This window comes from Eupeodes corollae, chromosome 2, assembly GCF_945859685.1.
Source record: "Eupeodes corollae chromosome 2, idEupCoro1.1, whole genome shotgun sequence".
NCBI lineage: Eukaryota > Metazoa > Arthropoda > Insecta > Diptera > Syrphidae > Eupeodes > Eupeodes corollae.
Window position 1 is genome coordinate 63,136,250 of NC_079148.1, and position 20,715 is coordinate 63,156,964.

At 35.9% G+C, this 20,715-nt stretch overlaps 4 protein-coding genes across 5 annotated transcripts; 3 read left to right on the forward strand and 1 right to left on the reverse strand.

Annotated features, from left to right (window-relative positions):
• The first annotated feature begins 428 nt into the window (after positions 1-428).
• LOC129948255 (actin-5C) lies at positions 429-7,384 on the forward strand. Of its 2 annotated transcripts, none has more exons than XM_056059182.1 (3): positions 429-587; positions 4,151-4,348; positions 5,084-7,384. In XM_056059182.1, exons 2-3 carry the CDS (start codon positions 4,159-4,161, stop codon positions 6,022-6,024), a joined length of 1,131 nt encoding a protein of 376 aa, XP_055915157.1. In that variant the 5' UTR covers positions 429-587; positions 4,151-4,158; the 3' UTR covers positions 6,025-7,384. The 2 variants fall into 2 exon arrangements, with proteins under 2 accessions (XP_055915157.1, XP_055915158.1); XM_056059183.1 differs by lacking the exon at positions 429-587 and adding an exon at positions 3,583-3,798.
• A 1,924-nt stretch (positions 7,385-9,308) lies between these two features.
• Positions 9,309-10,465, forward strand: LOC129944967 (uncharacterized). The gene is made up of 2 exons (XM_056054628.1): positions 9,309-9,703; positions 10,207-10,465. The coding sequence occupies exons 1-2, from the start codon at positions 9,309-9,311 to the stop codon at positions 10,463-10,465; spliced, it is 654 nt and encodes a 217-aa protein (XP_055910603.1).
• A 3,269-nt stretch (positions 10,466-13,734) lies between these two features.
• Positions 13,735-15,079, reverse strand: LOC129947661 (3-hydroxyacyl-CoA dehydrogenase type-2). Its single transcript, XM_056058294.1, has 2 exons — positions 14,865-15,079; positions 13,735-14,606 (listed from the first exon to the last, which is right to left on the reverse strand). Exons 1-2 carry the CDS (start codon positions 14,871-14,873, stop codon positions 13,848-13,850), a joined length of 768 nt encoding a protein of 255 aa, XP_055914269.1. The 5' UTR covers positions 14,874-15,079; the 3' UTR covers positions 13,735-13,847.
• Positions 15,080-18,210: 3,131 nt separating this feature from the next.
• LOC129945651 (transcriptional protein SWT1) lies at positions 18,211-20,715 on the forward strand. Its single transcript, XM_056055494.1, has 6 exons — positions 18,211-18,456; positions 18,517-19,374; positions 19,441-19,655; positions 19,721-19,937; positions 20,006-20,161; positions 20,221-20,715. Exons 1-6 carry the CDS (start codon positions 18,291-18,293, stop codon positions 20,427-20,429), a joined length of 1,821 nt encoding a protein of 606 aa, XP_055911469.1. The 5' UTR covers positions 18,211-18,290; the 3' UTR covers positions 20,430-20,715.

Here is a 20,715-nt window from a genome sequence, read left to right on the forward strand (position 1 = left end):
TATCCATGTTTACTGACATGGTGTAACTTATATATATGTATTGGAGAGTTGAGTTGAACTGCTGGATTCAAATCAGCAACTCAACGAAACGAACGAAAAGCAGTGGCAGACGATGAAAAAAGACGATAAAAGAACTAAAATGAAAATAAAAACTTAAAGAAGATAAAAAAAATTATTCGCCACACACACACACTCGCACACAATCAAACAAATAAGCAAAAGCAAACAACACGAGGCAAGGCAATAGGCAACAGCAACAGCAAAAGGCAACGGTACGGTGGTTACTTTTATTCAATTCAAAAATCCCAAAGGGGAAACGAATTTTCGAAGGCAAATGCGGCAACATGGCTGATTGTGCATCCATTCCCATATATGGTAAAATGTCAGAAATGGAAACCAAATTGTTTGATAAGAGGGGATGCCTTTATAAACACCAACGGTGACCAGTTTGAAATCATAACATTTCACGTTGTTGTGCTGTGAGGAACGTCACATTTTCAACATAAAAGTCAATCAAAGCATATTCCTTAAATTAGGATTAAAATTTTAGTATTTATTTAATTTAAACACATTAAAACAAACCAAATGTAAGTAATATACCTACATACTAAATAAATAGAAATTCAAATTTCTAACGGTTTTACGCAATCTACCGGATATTAAGTTCAAAGTGAATCGAAATGGATTAATATAATATTTAATAAAAAAAAAAAAATGGATATAACGATACATGGGACTAAAAGTGGTGTAGTGCGTGCAAAAGTGATGTAGACGTGGTCTTTTACAATAGTGACACTTAGAAACAGTTAAAATATCTACCTACATTCTCCCCTTGAAAGATAGTATAATATCTACTATCAAGAAATACCTTGAAATATCTTGATAAGAATTGTTCTTAGCCTAATTTTTGGCATTCCATTGTGCTATTCATTATGTAATATGCATAAAAAAGATGACGTGTGCATAGCGTATACCTATTTCTTAAATAAATAATATTATTCATAGAATGTTGTTCTAGGTTTTGAAATATATGTGATAACACCTACCTACGTATGTACTTAAGCAGTATTTGTGTTAAAAATTAACAAAATTACCTTAATTAACTTCTATTTGATTCAAATTCAAGTAAATACATGCCTACACTTTTATAAATCGAGGACTTGAGTTCAAATTCTTTACTCTTGGAAAGCTTAACTTGAAAAACGACGTTACAAGCTAAAAACGTACAAATGTGCTTAAAAAATGACAAGTCCATGTTTTTCTTGTACCTAGGCACTTCAAATCTAAAAAAATTCAAGTTTTCCATTGAAATTAAATCATTTTTAAATAATTCAGACCTTAGCTCTGAACTTCAGAATGTGGTGTTGAAGCACACCACTTCACCTTGTGCAAATTTTGTCTATATAATGACGTGAGAAGTACGTACACCCACATTAAGATTGACATCTCATAATTTTTGTCAATCTTGAATTCCTTACTTTTGACCTACCTGAATACTTTCACTATTATTGTCAATTTTGCTAACTTATTTCGAAAATTATATTGAAAAAGGTAGATAAAGAGCAAGTTTTTCTAAATTCAAAGATCTTCCATAGTCCACTATAAGTCAGAAGTCACACCCTTCTTTAAAGTTTGATTTTCTTGATCAGTTATTAAAAAAAAATTCAAATTTAGGTAATAACCAAAATTAACCTCTATAAGTGGGTAAGGAAATAAATAATATTAACTTACTTTTCACTGCAAATCAAAGTCTTGAGATTAACAATTCTTTAAATACCTAAATGACTAACAAAAAAGTTCAAGGCTAAGTCAATGGGTTGATTTTTTCATTGAAGAGTCAATTTAATAGCTAAAGCTGTCAGATTTTCGATATCGAAAAGTTAATTCGAACGTAACTGTCAAGCCTCATAGTAAATTAGTTAGACGAGCAGTCATGAACCACGAGTCTTGAGATTAACAATTCTTTAAATATCTAAATGACTAGAAAAAAAGTTCAAGGCTAAGTCAATGGGTTGATTTTTTCATTGAAGAGTCAATTTAATAGCTATCATCTGTCAGATTTTCGATATCGAAAAGTTAATTCGAACACTACTGTCAAGCCTCAGAGTAAATTAGTTTTTTATAAAAACTAGCAACTCCCGTTGTTTTTGCTTATGTAGGTTTCCTATCAAATGTTATAAATTTCGAAAAATAGACCTTTTAAACTAAAACTAGTAAAAAAAATACAAAAACCTAGATTAGGTCGAATTACTAACACCTCCTCCTGTCTTCTAATTATTCCACAGATTTGCATACGAAGGCACCAAAGTATAGATATTAAATTCTTTTGTTTCAAAGTTTACTCAACTGTTACCTAAGCTAAATTTATACCTAGGCAGTAGGTTTATAGGTTTATTTATCGTCGTACCTTCTTTTTTTTGAGAATTTCAAATGACCTTAGCAGTTATTTCTAGAGCTACATACTTGCCTGCATATTTATCTACTAAATTAAAACATTTAATGCATTTAGCTCATGAAAAGTACCGGTTACTAGGTATCCCATTTACGGTATCGTAATTCATAACTGCTTAAGAAAACACAGATGGTACACTAATTAATCCAGCTCTTCTTTCTTTATTTACTTTTTTGTTTTATTTTATTCAACTTTCCACTTGAGAAGAGAAAATTAAATTCAACTAACATACCGCCTGAGTTTCTTCTAGAAAGTTGATTTTTCTGGTAAATGCCCATTTTAAGCCGGCAAAGTAAATCAGATACATTTCGCCTCGATTTACACACACATCTACACGCAAACTCAAATTCAAACACACTTCCCTCCTCTCTCCACCACCGCTATCGCCTTCTATCATCAGGCTTCACACATTTTTTATTTCATACTTAAAAGCACCAACAAAGAAGGAAATGGCACGTGAACTTGACTTATTTTTTTCTTTTTTTTCCTTTTTAATTCTTCGTTTTCTTTTGTTATTTGTTTCAATCCAAGTTCGGTTTTGGGTGTATTTTGTGTGACAAACAAGCCAACGTTGAACGACGGGAAGTCGTCATCGTCATTTTGAGGGGAAATTTTTCAAACAGCACAAAACATTACCATATATGGTCAGAGAAACGTTCGATTCACGATTTTGTGTCGTTTTGTATTCCCCTTTCCGCTGTAGATTTACCGGCCGGGTGTTATAAACACACACATACCCACACAAACAACCTTACTGTAGTATAAAAAAGCTATCGGCTTTTACATGATTATTTGGTTTTGGATGGGTGTGGTTGGTTGTGTATGGGTTTTATCTGGTTCTCGCTCGGCTCTGCTTCTGCGCAATGGCATTGTAGAAATTGCGATTTCCCCTTTTGGTCGTCGCCGCAGCTACACACCGCACCCAAACGATAGTATAGAAAAGATATAATATAGTAGTGTTAGTTGACGATAATAATAATGATGACTAAAGAGGGTATGGGTTTGTGTGTTATATGTAGGGGCAGGGTAGAGTGGGAGCAGCGGACATGGGCATCATCATCCAGCAGAAGCCTGGGGTAAAATAGCAGTTGAACTGAACGGTGGATTTTTGAATTTTTTTAACCGTAGCGTCACTTGTCATTTAATTGTCGAAGTGGTTGCGTCGCACTTTCGAGCTCTGTGAATACATATAGAATCCTACTTTGCTGCTCTCCTTCTGCAAGATTTGCTTTTTTCAAATTTGTAATAAATTTTGTGAATTCAAGTTTTTGATTTTAAAGTCAGAAATTTAAGAAAATAAATTTTCATTGAAATTTTGTGCGTTTTATAAAACAAAAAAAGAAAAGGTAATTTTCGTTGAATTTGAATATTTTTCGTTCTTATAAAACTTTTACCGGGTTTTTAAGTGTGGGTAGCTTGTTGGTGGTGTTTTTCTTTTTCAAAAATGGATAGAGAGAAAATCAACCACCTTGCTTATTTTTTTTTTTATTTTTTATACGCAGCACCAAGGGCGTTGCCCTTTTAGTGTCCTTTTCCTTAAATTTTATTTTTTCGCTTCTGGTTTTTTGCTTATAAAACCGTGATTCACTTCTGAAAAAAATCCGATCGAATACGCTTAGAAATTTGAAGAAAAAAAGAAAACTAAATTTTTTTTAGAAGATTTTGTGTATCTAATAAGTTTTTCGTTTCATTTTATAGAAATCAACATGTGCGACGAAGAAGTAGCTGCATTGGTTGTCGACAATGGATCCGGTATGTGCAAAGCCGGTTTCGCTGGAGATGATGCTCCACGAGCTGTATTCCCATCCATTGTCGGTCGTCCAAGACATCAAGGTGTCATGGTCGGTATGGGACAAAAAGACTCATATGTTGGAGACGAGGCACAAAGCAAGAGAGGTAAGTTGGTTTTCCAAAATTTAAATTGTACACATAGTATACTCTTAGATACATTTAAAAATTTAAAGAAGAGCATTACCTATGATTTAAATGATTTGAGAATTTATTCTTTTGTTCAAAATAGGGTGTGTCTTACATCCATCTCGAAGTAGATACTTACAATATAGGTATCATAACAAGGGAGTGTCTTGAACTCTCAAGTTAAATGAATCAAAATTACAAAATAGGTATTTTAATTGCTATACATTTGAACGTTAGGTATAGCTTGCTAATTGAAAATTAGAAATATATTAAAAGTATACCTACAAACCTTTGTGTACCTACTTTTTTAAGAGAATACCTTCTTCTAAATGAACTTTAGATACATACCTACTTAATAGTAAGCAATATTTTAATTCTAGCAAGAAAGAATCAAAATAGTAATTTGTTGATCTTCATATAAGTTTGCATACCTTTAAATACCTACTTTAATGCAGCTTTAGTTCAAGGCAGCAATAATTTGAAGTAAATTCACTTTTTTCCAAGTTATCTATATTTTTTGTAAATGTTTGTCACAATGATGCAGAAGCATTTTTTTCTTTTTCAAAGGGGAAGACAAAAGTCTACCTATTCTAAGTGGTTCCTAGATGAAACTAGTTAGGTACACAGAAAAATTATTAAAACACCTTGAATCCTCTCAAAAATAAAACCTAAAAACAATATTAATTTAAAATTTGCTTCTATTCTTTTTTTTAGGTATCCTTACTTTGAAATACCCAATTGAGCACGGTATTGTCACAAACTGGGATGATATGGAGAAAATCTGGCATCACACCTTCTACAATGAATTGCGTGTCGCACCCGAGGAACACCCTGTCCTCTTGACTGAAGCTCCACTAAATCCAAAGGCCAACCGAGAGAAGATGACTCAAATTATGTTTGAGACATTCAACACTCCCGCTATGTATGTTGCCATCCAGGCTGTACTTTCACTGTATGCCTCTGGTCGTACCACTGGTATTGTGTTAGATTCTGGTGATGGTGTTTCACACACTGTGCCAATCTATGAAGGTTATGCTTTGCCTCATGCCATTCTTCGTTTGGATTTGGCTGGTCGTGATTTGACAGATTACTTGATGAAAATCTTGACTGAACGTGGTTACTCATTTACCACAACAGCTGAACGTGAAATTGTCCGTGACATCAAGGAGAAGCTCTGCTATGTTGCTCTAGATTTTGAGCAAGAAATGGCAACAGCCGCATCATCTAGCTCATTGGAAAAGAGCTACGAATTGCCCGATGGTCAAGTTATTACTATTGGTAATGAACGTTTCCGTTGTCCTGAAGCCCTATTCCAGCCCTCATTCTTGGGTATGGAAGCATGTGGTATCCATGAAACCACATACAATTCCATCATGAAGTGCGATGTCGATATCCGTAAGGACTTGTACGCAAACACAGTATTGTCAGGTGGTACCACCATGTACCCAGGTATTGCTGACCGTATGCAAAAGGAAATCACCGCATTGGCTCCATCCACAATGAAAATCAAGATCATTGCACCACCAGAGAGGAAATACTCCGTATGGATCGGTGGATCTATCTTGGCATCACTCTCCACTTTCCAACAGATGTGGATCTCGAAACAGGAATACGACGAGTCTGGCCCATCAATTGTCCACAGGAAGTGCTTCTAAGCGTAGTAGTTCTCGCAAAACCGTATTATGTATTGCTAATTTTTATTTTTTAATTATTATTATTATATAATTATATATGAAAAACAAGAAAGCGAGAGAGAAGCGGGAGAGAGAAATAACAATAGATAACATCTTGTGTTGTTAATATCTCTCCCCCAAGTATCAACAACAGCCAGCAATGCGGCAAACAACATCTCCATAACCGCGAACCGCTAAATTTATAAACAAAATTAAAAAGAAAAAGAGAAATGAAGAGAAATTTTGCATAAACAAAGAAAAAAACATGTTCTTTTTTTTATTAAACTAGAAATACAAAGGCATTTCCTCTTCTTAATTATTAAATATAAAACAAAAACAAAAAAACTACCATTCACACTATAAAAAAAAAACAAACACCATACGCGACACAAAATACATTCTTTTTCATTATTTATAGTCTTATTATAATATAATAATTATTTACATTTATTATGAAGATGATTTGCATTCCTTTTTATGTATTGTATGTACAATTGTTTTTCATTTCTTTTATTTTTGTTTTTCAACAAACCTAAAAAATACTTAAAAACCCATAAATGAAAAGACTTACACGTTCAGAATGAAAACAAAAAAGACATTTTTTGATGAGAAAATTGTAATAAAAAAACAGAAAAGAAAACACTATTTGATTTATTATTTCTTTCCTTATCAAACATATAACATTTAAACAACAAAGATGGTTGATCAGGTGCAATCCATATCCGCTTCTATGGTGCCCAATTCCGCAAGCGTAAATGAATTGTTTCATGAAGCGCAAACTTTCTACTTGTCTTCAAAAATATCGGTGAATAAATTTACACATCTTGAGAAAAAAGTGCATAAATGCATCTCAAAATTGTGGAACACTAGTGTTTATCACGGACTCTTGTGTAGGTAGAGAAATCGCACGCTTGCGGAATTTGGCTTCTGGATTCTTATTCATATTTAAACTTTTATTTATTAATTGATGAAATGTGGAGTGAATTAAATTAACTCACATGCACATCACAGAAGTGTGATTTCTTTATTTGATTGTTTTCTTTTCTTGTCTTTTTATTTTATTTTGAGTTGTGTTAGCATAGCATAGTTAGAGATTAATGGTGTTTCTTAATATTCAAAGTGTATTTTGTTTTAAAGAGAAAGGAAATGCTAAATTTGATCTACATACATATTTGATAGGAAAAAGAAATAGAAAGCTAACTGCATAATACAATACGGAAACAAAATTGAAAAGTTAAGATTAGAACACTTGTCTAACTTGGAGGTTCGCTATTTGTTTCCTTACATTTTTTACCACTAAAAAAACTAAAGAAATAAAAAATACGAAAATCTATAAAAGTCACACTGATGCTTTGCTTATTACTTTGTTGGATAGAAGCTAAGTTGGACTTTAAAGGCATTTAGTTTTAAACATTAAAGAGATTTTTTTTTATAATAAGCGCACACTCAAAAGGATATATTACCCTATTATGTAGTCACAGTGTGAGCACTAGGAAAGGGAGAAAGGGTTTGAAAGGAGATGTCGGTGTTTTGAATTCCTGAATATTGCAATAGCTGGGAAAGACAGAGTGTGGCAAGGCATTCCACATTCGCATAGTACTGCTAAAGAACGAATCTCTATACTTGACAGTACGACCAAAGATGGGCTCGAGGGTATATTGATGAGTATTCCTAGAAGCGCGAGTATTACGGTTGAACTGTTTAAGGGGAGGAATGCAGCTGGCTATTTCTCTAGAGCATAAACCATTAAAATAACGGTAAAAGAGGGTGATACAAGAAACATTTCCACGATGTTCAAGTGGCGTAAATGATCTTATGATGGTAATATCACCAATCAATCTAAGTGCTCTACGTTCAATACTATCCAAGAGGCTTAAGTAAGTTGCAGGAGCACCAGCCCAGATGTCGTAGTTATACTCAAGCCTTGGACGTATATAAGTCTTGTAGTTAACAGCCAGATCAGAGGGGAAGAAAAACTTCTTGCATCGGCTTAGAAAAGCCAAACATCTTGCGGCATTTTTGGCGACATAGCGTATGTGATCATTCCACAAGAGGTGGTTGGTGATACACATACTCGTAACGAGAATATGGAGGCGTTCAGTCTCATTGATGCAAGTGCCATCCATGGATAATGGCAATGGGGGTATATCTCGCTTTAACGATACAAGACAGCATTGCGTTTTCGAAGCACGGTTTCTTATTCCCCATTGCACAATGCTGTTTAGGTCGGAATTTAATGAGCTTATCATATTTTGTCGTTGCAGTTCCACATCCGAAGAAGAGGGGTGTGAATCTGAAAACGAATATGAAAAGCTAAGAGTACTATCGTCAGCGAAACAATGTATTGGATTAGATGTTGCAGACAAGAGATCATTAATAAAAATGAGAAAGAGTGTTGGAGTTAAAACAGAGCCCTGGGGCACACCAGCATTTATTTTGTGGTTTTCAGACTTGAATCCATCCAATACCACTTGCATTGAACAATTCGAAAGGTAATTACTAATCCAATAAAGGAGGGATTCATGAAAACCGAAAGCACGCATTTTCGATAAGAGAGCCTGATGCCAGCATTTCCATGACCTTGGAAAGAAGGGACGTAAGTGCAATCGGTCGGTAGTTAGGTAGGTAGGTACATTTGTGTTACGGTCTTCCTTTACTGCGCCGTATCTCAGCATTGGATTCGAAGACCTGCTGAAGCGATGATGTTAATATTCCTGTTGAGATTTGTTCTCGTGACTAGACCAGGGGCCCTACTCTGTAATACGTTTCGAAAACGAATATTGTACTCTCTATTTCTAATGCGGATGAGAAATCTAGTACATACGGAATGACAAATCCGTATTCGGATTTTTCGTACCTGGCAATGTGTTTTCGAATGTCATTACCGTTCGAAAACGAAAATTTTGTTTCTACACCAAGAGAGGTAACGAATTGCAATTCGAATGTCGTTTTTAAAGGACACAAAAGGAAAATTGTGTTCAAGTTGTGTGAAACAGCTATAAATAAAGTTAAATTGTTCCAAAACTAATGGCGAAATTGATGAGGCTGTCGAGTCCATGGAATCAACCATTACAATTGCACTTGATGCCTAAAAAATCCACAGGACAACAAAAGACAGATACCAACAGCTCCCAGAGTATGTTCAAAACCTATACTCCCACCGACAAAGGCTGAGAAAGCGCCTCCAGAGGTTCCATCAGAGGGAACTCAACAGGGTAAACCCTGAATACCGGACTGTCAAGAACGAACTGGAATGTTTGAAGATCATGTTCCGAAACTCCATCCGACACCACAACGACATCTCCTTCAAAAAGAAATTGAGGGAGATAAAACCGGGACCAAACGCCTTCAAGGAAATAAACCGCCTCATCGGTAGGAGAAAACCACTGCCGGAAGTCATGATGAGCAACAACATCGAGCTAACTTCAACGAATGACAAAGTGGAAGCTTTTGCCAAACACTTTGAACAGAGTTTCACTACAAAACCATCAACGGACCAAGCCTTCCTCAACGAAGTAGAAACCCCCATCCAGTTGATTCAACAGCCAAACATTGAAGTTCAATTTGACGACAACTGCAAAGCTGATGAACCAGCTAATACCCATAAATTCTGCAATCCTGAGGAGATAGCTGAGATCATTAACAACTTGAAGCCGAAGAAGTCAACTGAAATGGACGGGATTTCCAAATATATCCTGAAAAGACTTCCTCAAGTTTTTTTGATAATCTTGACTATTATCATAAATAACTGCATCAACAACTGCTACTTTCCAAAAAAGTGGAAGACAGCCCAAGTAGTGGCATTCCGAAGAAAGCCAGTACCAATGTGATCTCCAACTACAGGCCTGTCTCACTCCTCAACAACATCAGCAAAATTCTGGAAGAAGTCATTTTAAGGAGACTGAAGAAATTCTGCAACGAGCATAGCATCATCCCCGACATGCAGTTTGGATTCCGACAGGCTCACTCAACGATCCATCCACTTCTAAAGTTTCAGTCCGACGTCACCGCTACTCTCAATAGCCACCGAGCCACAGTTACATGCTTTCTGGTTGTCGAGAAAGCTTTCGACAGCGTATGGATTGAGGCCCTCATCCATAAGCTCCGAATTTTTAATGTCCCACAGCCAATAATAAAGATTTTGTTTTCTTTTCTTTCTTTTAGAAACTTCTTCGTAGAAATAGATAGTTGCAAGTCAACGATTAGAGACGTAAAGGCTGAATTCGCCCAAGGATCGAAACTTGGACCATTCCTCTACAGCCTGATGACATCTGACCAGCCAGTACAAACGGATTGTGAGAACCTGCTGTTTGCGGATGACTCACTCACCTATTCGTCCTCCATGTTTTCTACGATCGCAGCCCGAAGAGTAGAATCACACATAAGCAGACTTTATACGAGTACTACCAGAAGTGGGGAATAAGAATAAATACCTCCAAATCGGAACTGGTATGCTTCCGGAGACCTGTCACCAACAACAGCCGCTGTAGATCGGCGGCAGTGGCCCGAAACCTTGTTCTTACGTTCCCGGATGGATCAAGGATTAAAGCCAAGAAGAACGCCAAATACCTGGGAATACACTTCAATGAGCTGCTGCGCTTCAACCCTCACTCTAAGGCTGTGATAACAAAAGCCAACATCGCACTCCATCGAGTTCATCCTCTCTTGAAGAAGAAAACTGGATTAAGTAAACCAACGAAAATGTTGATATACAAACAACTGCTAAGACCGGTTATCACCTACGGTTTTCCGATGTGGTTCACCGCATCAAAAGCTGCAATGGAAAGACTTAAAGTCTTCGAGAGGAAGATACTAAGGATATGCACCGATCTACAATTCGACCGTCAACGACAGAAGCACTATAGTAATCGTAAAGTCTACGGAGAAGCTGAAATCAAGCAACTTGACCAGTTCCTTGCACAGGCAGCAAGGAAGATAATCACCAAAGTCGCCAGCCACCCTAACCAATTAATGAGAAGGATGACCAATCAGGAACGACACCCGGACCCGAGATACCTTTGTGGTATGGATATCTTGGACAAACCCCCCACTGACGACGACGTCTTTCTATGCTGGCCTGGAGTCAGCATACTACCGCGGCTGAACACCGCCACACCTAACAAACCTCCATCAGGACAACCGGGACTGAACAACCCGAGATGAACCTCACCAACGACACTCTTTTTTTAGCCATCGACTTCATGTTAAACACATGTTAAATTTTGTAATTCATCAATGTATAAAGTTAGGCCCTCTTTAGGTTAGGTTAGGTGGGAGTGGCTGTCCAGATGTCATTGACACACGTAGACCTCAAGGGTCCATTGTGATACCACTAATGAGGTTACTCATGGGAGAGTAATGAATTTAAACAAACCATTTTGTACTTTTAATAAAGTTAGAGAGACGTTTTGTGTCAATCGTTGCCAGTTCACTGGTGTTATCGAAGAAGGAATTACCAAGAAAGTTATTCCTTCTGATGGAGAGTGCTGGACATGTACATAGAAGGTGTTGGACTGTTTATTCTTCCTCCTCGTCCATGCAGCTTCTACAGAAGTCATTTGTGTAGACCCCTAGCCTCAGAGCATGTCTTCCTATGAGGCAGTGTCCCGTTATTACTCCAATTGTAGAGCTTATACTTTGTCTGTTCAGTGATATCAAACTTTTTGACCGTTTTAAGTCAATGGTAGGTAGGTAGAAATGCTTAGTTGCTAGACAGGTGGTACTTTGTGACCATCTAGCATTTGTTGTTTTTTAGAGCATATTGCTTGAGAAGATATTTGCATGTAGCAAGTGGTGTTCCTATGTTACGTTTTTGTCTAACATAAGGCAGAAGTGTTCCGTTTTTGGCGAGCTCATCGGCTTTGCAATTTCTCGGAATGTCTCTGTGGCCCGGCACCCAAATGACATGAATGTTAAACTATTCCGTCATCTCATTCAGAGATGATCGACAATCGTGGACTGTTTGAGAGTTTGTGGAGACAGATGCGAGAGATTTAAGAGCGGCTTGGCTGTCTGAGAAGATAAATTTCCTTGCAAGTTAGCTTCTGCAATCACTAGTCCATTTTTAACTATTACAGCTTTGTTTTTGAAGAATTGGACATCAACTCCAACACTAGTAAGTTTTCTTACAGAAAGTAAGTTGTCCCTCAGTGCTGGCAAGTATAACACGTCTTTTATAATGACATCTACATTCTTGTTTGTTTTTTCGTTTAAAGATCCTGAGCTGTACAGCCTCGCTTAACTCATTCTCTTAAGAAAAATATTAGTTTTTCTTTGACAGATGATCACTAGCTCCAGAGTCTTAGTCTAATTTTTGTACCAAGATCTTTCATTCCTCTTGATTGGTTACACCAAACAGATGCCTTTCGTATTTTTGTTGCATCTTTGATTCGGTCCAACGTCATTTTTCCGAAAGTCTTTTGCTAAGTGCCCTATCTTGTTACACTTAAAGCATTTATCTTGAAACTTAAAGGCCTTCTTTGGTATTTCTTCTCATCGAACGCCGATTTTTAATGAAAAACTTCACCTTCCCTGTCTTCTAATTTCGCTTCTTCCAAAAGTATCCTATCTTTGACAATACCAAACGTAAGTTCTCCACCCGTTAAGTTTTGTAAGGCAGTAACTAACGGATCGAACTTTTCAGAGAGTGTTAGGAAAAATATGATTGAAGGCTTTCCCACATCTCTTTAGCAGTATTATTTTCACGGATACAACTTGAGCAGTCGTTATGCACAAACGCTACGATTTTATCCTTCGCTTTCTTATCTCTTCTAGAAAATTCTTCATATCCTCCATTAGTAGCCTCAACGACTTTCGTTAAAACATCAGCAAGATTAAGCGAGTCCAGATGTGTTCGAACTATGAACTGCCAATCATCGAATCCGCTTCCTTTGAATTGCGGAATTCCACAAACTGACTCTTTTGATTCGCCCATAACCTATTAGAGTCTGGTTGTTTTACAAACAGGATATAATATATTTATTTATATAACAAAGAAAGATGGTGTATCAACAACGCTTGAAGTCGGAATTCTAAAATTTGTGACAACTATTTTTCCCATAATATTAAAAACGATTGCTTATATTTTTCAATAGTCCCAAAACTCTGATTCCTTATTCACGTACGCTTTTGGGAAATCCATACGCTCTATCTTGTTCACTTAACCAATAAACGGTTTTGGCCTTGGGATCCAGGAAAAGTAACCAGCGTCATGTATTATATTTCTAACAATTTTCATCGAAATCCTTTTCCTAAATTGTTCGGAATATCTACATCTAATTCAGAGACTTGACTTTCGGATTATTTTTTATAGAATTAACGGCAGGCCTTTTTTTCTTTCCTTGGTAACTTCTTGGGTCGGTCACTTCTTGTTATTTTCTAAGCTGTCTGCATTTAACCTTCAATTGTTTTGTTTAACTGTATACAAAAAGTCTACATAACTTTACAACTTTATAAAGCCTAATGTTTGATCAAAAAACTCTTATTGTTTTATGTTATTTCATTTTGAAATCTATTAAATGGTAGGTATTTCTTGACAAACCTTCGTTCCTCACGTTTCGATCTTAATTTTTGCAATATTATTCGTCCCCACCTTGCACTCTTAAGTCCAATGTTCATAATGCCTACTTGAACTGATAAGAAGAGAAGATAACTCCATCCCATTAAATGCTGAACAAATAAAAACAAATTAAATTCTTTCCATAATCAAAGAACGATTTATTCAAAATTTAAAAATAAAAAAAAAAAACTGGGAACATTTACCTTAAATTAAATGCACTTTCGGTTTTGAAAACATTTTACTTATCTTAAGGTTGCATGCGAAGGGCACCATCGATACGAATAGTCTCGCCGTTCATGAGGGGATTTTCGTAGATAGCTTGAACCAAATGGGCATATTCTGAAGGTTCACCCAAGCGTTGGGGGAATGGGATGCTCTTGGCCAAAAAGGTACGAACCTTTTCAGGTAAGGAAGCCAGCATGGGGGTGTTGAAGAGACCAGGAGCAATGGTGCAAACACGAATACCCTGGGTACTTAAGTCACGAGCAATTGGGAGAGTCATACCAACAACGGCGGCCTTTGAGGCGGCGTAAGCTGCCTGGCCGATTTGACCGTCGTAAGCTGCGACCGAAGCTGTGTTAATGATGACACCACGCTGTCCGTCTTGATTGGGTTCGTTGGTTCCCATGAGACCGGCAGACAAACGAATAACATTGAAAGTTCCCACAGTGTTAATGGTCAACACCCTGGCGAAATCTTCTAACTTATGAGGGAGGCTCTTATTGAAATTGTATGTCCTGAAGGCAACAGCAGTTCCAGCACAATTAACAGCCAAATCCAGACGTCCGAACTGATCTTTGGCGACCTGCACAGCGTTTTGGACATCCTTCTCAGAACTTACATCGACTGGGACAAACACAACGTTGTCACCCAGTTCCTTGGCAACTTCGTTGCCTTTGGAGGTTGCCAAATCGGCAAGAACTACTTTGGCTCCATTGCGTGCTAAACGCTCGGCAGTAGCACGACCCAAACCTGAAGCTCCTCCAGTCACAAGTGATACTGCGTTCTGAAGGAAAAATACATTATTTAAAAAAAGAACTCAACAGGTTAAACACGAATGCAATGATTGAATGGACTTTGGACTCAAAATTTTCCTACATATTAAAAGGTTTAGTATTAAAGTTCAATGTTTCGAAATGTACAGTTGAAAGGAAATGATAACATCTAAAGAATTGAAATGGAACTTAACTTTTGTTCTTTTATACTTTGATCTTTTGGCAAAATAAGAATGAATGCAAGTTTAAGATGTCACAGGTTCGCTTACCTTAATCATTTTAAATTATGTTTTAAAAACCAACTAGAGAGAAAAAACAACAAATTGGTGGCTTTAAATTACTTTTAATTAAGTTTATTTTACTGTTAATTGAATTAAATTCAACTAAATCTAATTAAAATTATTTAAACAGAAAACCAAATTGTTAGTTCTCCCGTAGCCGGCCAATGGAAGACTTGAATTCTTGAAAAATTCCCGACCCAACCTCAACCTACAATTCTCAAATGTGTTATCGGTTCGGTTTTGGTTATCTTATCAGGTGAAGTTATCGAACTGTACAAAAAATTGACAACTAATAGGCCAGTTCAGATTTCTGTTATTTTTCAGATAACAACTATCTGAGGAATTGTTTCTCGATGTCACCTTTGTAGAGCTTGCTTAAAGTTTAAGAGACGTTGTGGAATGTCAATCAAATAAATTTATTTTCTGCATTTTAGACTAACTCAAGTTGAACCATGGAAAGATACAAAATTGAACAACGCGTTAAACTTATTCAGGCTTATTATAAAATTAGAGTTTAAATGAATATGCATATCATTTTCGGTAAATTTAATCATACAAATGTGCTTACAATCGGAGGTGGTTCTTGGGCTAACGGCATCATCGAGCCGTATTTGGCTCAACTTTCCATTACCGCAGCACGAATTTCGACTGGCGGTTTTTTTTATTCGATAGATATGTGCAAATAAATAATAACTATAGCAATTTTAGAGCGAGGAAACATTTATTTCTATTTTTAATTAATTATTAAAGTTCACTTTTTTCCATACAAAACACTCAAAAATGGTTGATTTTGACATTTCTTCCCTGTTTTTTGTTCAGTGTTGCCATACTTGTTTTTTTTTTCTTGGTAATTTCTTTTATTTTAGTGCTCAAATCGAAAAGTACTTTGCATATACCCAGACTCGCACCCACCCCAAATCCTATAGTGACCCCAAGCAGGGGGGTTGCAGGGGGGCAGCATGCCCCCCCTTACATACCTAGCTCTTAGTACGCCGTGCTATCAATTAAAAAAAACTTGTTTTAGGCTCAAGAAATGCAATACAAAAAAAGTAGGGTTAAGTCCGAAAAAGAAAATATTTTTTTTTATGAATTAAAGTTGTTTCCTCGCCCTAATATTTAAAACATGTTCTATTGAGACCCCTACCTAACTGTAAAAAAAAAATCAGAAGGAAATTCGTGCTGCGGTAATGGAAAGTCGCCCCCCGTATTTTTCCCAAAATGTGATGTTTTACGTGACAAATACAGTAGACGTGTTAACTCACGTGGTGGCAATGTCAATTGAACACCAAGGTCATGTAATTTGACACCGTTGGATTTCTTTCTTTGAAATTATTTGAAAGAAAAAGTGCATGTCGATAAGCCAACAACAATTCAAGAGCTAAAAGATCCCATAATTTGGGCCAATAACCGTATAGAACCTCAATTATGGCTCAGCGTCATCGAAAATTTAGACCATCGGATAAAGGTATGTTAAAAAACATTTGGAAATTATGGGAAAGTAATGTTATTTGGAAAATCTTTGGTTTTTGGTTATTAACGTTTTATGTTTTTTTGTAAAGTAAGCAACGATGTTCCAATAATAAGTTTTAGTTTACACACATTTGATGTCCTTTCTTTTGTTTTTAGTGTGGCATGTAGCACTGTTTTTTTTTGAAAACATACTTCGTCCACATCAATATTTTGTATGTACTACCAAATAATGATAATAGTATCCTTTAAAATATTGTTATTTAAAGAACTTCAAAAGTATGACATCAATAATTAAAGCTGTCTTTGAGTTCTTTGGAACGTTAAACCAATTTAGTGAAATGTTTGCTACGATTTTATTTACTTGTAAAAAACCCTGTTAATTATTATTTAGACACAGTGTGAGCACTAGGATAGGCAGAGAGGGGTTGAAAGGAGATGTCGGTGCACATTGGTTTTGAATTCCTGAATATTGCAATAGGTGGGAAAGACAGAGTGTGGCAAGGCATTCCACATTCGCATAGTACGGCTAAAGAACGAATCTCTGTACTTGACAGTACGACCGAAGATGGCCTCAAGGGTATATTGATGAGCATTCCTAGAAGCCCGAGTATTACGGTTGAACTGTTTAAGGGAAGGAATGCAGCTGGCTATTTCTCTAGAGCATAAACCATTAAAATAACGGTAAAAGAGGGTGAGACAAGAAACATTTATTTTATGATGGTAATATCACCAATCAATCTAAGTGCTCTACTTTCAATACTATTCAAGAAGCTTAAGTAAGTTGCAGGAGCACCAGCCCAGATATGGGAGTTATACTCAAGCTTTGGACGTATATAAGTCTTGTAAATAACAGCCAGATCAGAGAGGGAGAAAAAAATCTTGCATCGCCTTAGAAAACCCAAACATCTTGCAGCATTTTTGGCGACATCGCGTATGTGATCGTTCCACAAAGGGTGGTTGGTGATACACATACCAAGAATATCGAGATGTTCAGTTTCCTCGATGCAAGTGCCATTTATGGATAATGGCAGGGGGGGTATATTTCGCTTTAACGATACAAGACAGCATTGCGTTTTCAAAGCATTAAATTCCACGCGGTTTCTTAATTCATATTGTACATTGTTTTGTTTTCCAATTTTAAAAAATGTTACTAAATCTATTTTGTGGGTTTTAATTTTTGAAAAAAAATTTAATCTGATTTTTCGTAAATGTTTTGTTTGAATATTTGAGTAACAAATATTATTTTCAGTCTATTTAAAAAACTATTTTGTTAAATTTGTTTTAACCTTCTAATTGGATCGTGAGATTTTTGGAGTCAAGTCAACTTTTAAAAAAAAATTGCTATACTAAAATAACAGCTCACTTTATTTTGGTGAAATTAAGTGATGTACATAAAACGTACCAACGTATAATTTTTGATTTTGGTTGCAGGGACCTTAAAACGTTCAAAAATATCAACATTTTCAGTTTGACAAATCGTATCGATTACCATAACTTTTTATAGGAAGTAAATGCCAGGCTAATTGAGTGTTTAACTTGAAACATTATTTTTTGGTACATGTTTATTTTATCAAACTTTGCTCCTTTGAAAAAAAACAAGAAAAAAAAAACACAAACCTACAAAACGAGAAGCATATCTAAATAGGTAAAAACACTTATTTTCTACATGAATATGTATCGACTAGCTGCCATATTTAATTATATCTACACAATTTATTAAAAAAAAATTAAATGTTATCGAAAAAAGTTAATTTTTTCATAGTCACAATAAATGTACTTTTAATGGCCGTTACTGTTAAAAGATGTTCGATCAATTAAAAATAATAACACTGGCAGCACTTTCCAAATAGATTTGACATTTAAGGGGAAATTATATTTGTTTTCTAAAATTTTTAATAAATACAACATTGTTTTTTTAACAGTTATAAATTGATAAAAATAAATATGGATGAACCAAACGCGTCCGCGTCCAATAATAACAATAATTGGATACGATGCCAATCAAAGAGCCGCCCTGGTCAATTTTATATGTTCAATAAGAAATCAGGAGAAACTCGCTGGTGCACCACATCTCCATCATCATCACACAAAACGCAGCAAAATATTTTAGGTTAAAAGAAGTGAATAACTTCCATCGATTTACACAAAATAAAATATTTATTTTTTTTAGTTCAAAGCAACATGAAAACTCCAGCACAAGATCGTCTTAAGCGCCTTCAAAAGAATTTAGAGAAAACAAAGCACAAAGATTCGTCAGTGGTAAAGGCAAAAGATGGTTCAAAGAATAAAAGATTGGACTTTTCCTCCAATAAGCAAATCGACAAACCCCCAAAATCCTCCTCGAAAAGCAGCAAAATCCCTAAAGAATCAATCGTTTCGCATAAAACCACCGATAAACCACAAAAGAACAACGAAGGTGCACCTGTTGCAGCTGAGAAAAAGAACACGAATTCCCAATCGGATAAGAATAAGTTCCGTATTCCCAAAAAGCCACCTACCGATCTAAACGAGCGGAAAGCTTCCAAAAGGAAGGCAGCAAAACGAAAACATAATGATGTCGTCAATTCAATATGTACCTCTTCTTCATCGGTTGCAATTCCAACCGAACAGCTCCCCAATAACCCATCTTCCAGTTTATCGTTACATCCTAAAAGAGACAATACAAACGTTAGTAGTCCAAAGAAAATTAGAACTTCAAGCGAGTTCGATGAAAAGATATCGCTAGTCACTGAAGAGAAGCCCAAATGTGACCTTAATGACAACATAGAGCCATCCAATGAGCAGACGTCAAGCATCATGTCAGTGATTAAGGACTTCTGTTCGAGTTTATTTAAAAAAGCAGAGCCTGTTAACAAAGTGAGAGAATCGAAAAAGCCTTCTAATCTCTCCCACAGGTCCAGGACTTCGTTCAAGAGCAAACAGTCTGTACCAAAAACTTCCTCACAAAATAGCCATTCTGAAAACCTCCTACCGAGTCCTCAATTTAGTACCAATTCCAGCCCACCTAGTTCCACTTCAACAGGAATTGGTAAGTACCTAAGTTAAGTTTTTAATTTTGCTTCTTTTTCATTTAAATGATACAATTTTATTTCAGCTAATGATAGACTGCAACGGTTACGACAATCTTTGCAGCATCAAAGTACTATTCCTGATCGACCACAGCCGATACTGTCTCCCATGTCGTACAGTCTAGCTACTAGCCCAAGAAACGATAGTGTGTGCTCTTCATCTTCCTCTCATTTTGAGTGTGAGTCAATGGACTGGCAACCAATTTGTGAAGATTTTTCTTTTTCTCTGAATAACGCCAACGTAAGAATTCTGACGCCTATTCTAAAGGAGTAATATTTTTTGAAAGTTTACCTTCTTTTCAATAGACAACCTCGCCCTCTGTGTCCAACCAAAGCTTATCAAATGTGTCCACGCAAAGTGAGCATCGAGATATTATCAACGAAAATCTTCTTCGATTGGCGGCAGACAAAAACCAACAGAAGCAAGAGTGGAGAACCGATTATTTCTACTTTGTTGTCGACACGAATGTTTTTCTCGAAAATGTTACGTTTGTCGACGAATTGACAACGATGAAACTTTGCGGTCAGTTTTTTTTTTTTTTTTTTTACTGTTTTACTTTACTTCAAGTTTGATTACATACATCTTTTTAGATACTGATGGAACTGTTATTTACATACCGTATTGTGTACTACAGGAGTTGGATAAATTGAAAATCCGTTCACCGAGTGAAAGTATTAAAACTCGTGCCACAAGAGCCATTCATTATATTAATAAAGCCTTTGAAAAAAGGATACAACACATTCAAGGTAAGAAGATCAGTTTTTGGTTTTTTTGAAAGCACTCAAAAATTATGCAATCCTTTCAGCTCAAAGTTCTTCTGATGAAAATAAACATTTGATTAAAGTAACTTCACCAGATGATAGCATTTTGAATTGTTGTTTGCAAGTCAAAGAACACATAGATAATGTTATGCTCTTAACTGAGGATATTAATTTGAGAAACAAGGCTTTGTGCAGTGATATTTTGGTATCGACCAAGAGTGATCTGATATCGAAACATGAAAGTCGATTATGAAATATCGAGAAAATGTTAACTAAAGCTAAGTATTTTGTTGTAAATATGTACAAAAGAATTTCTTAGTCTGCTATGGTTTTTTTTAAGACGAATAAGAAAATAATTATGTTAAAAAACTCAGCTGGACTATTGGAATTTCAAAAAGAAAGAACTGTGAGTGCTAAAAACGTACATGTATTTATCATTTTCTTTTCCAATGACAATATTTATTTATGTTAATACTGTTTTATAGTATAAAGAAGGTTACTAGTAAATTGAAGTTGAATATACTTAACTGTTAAAAGTA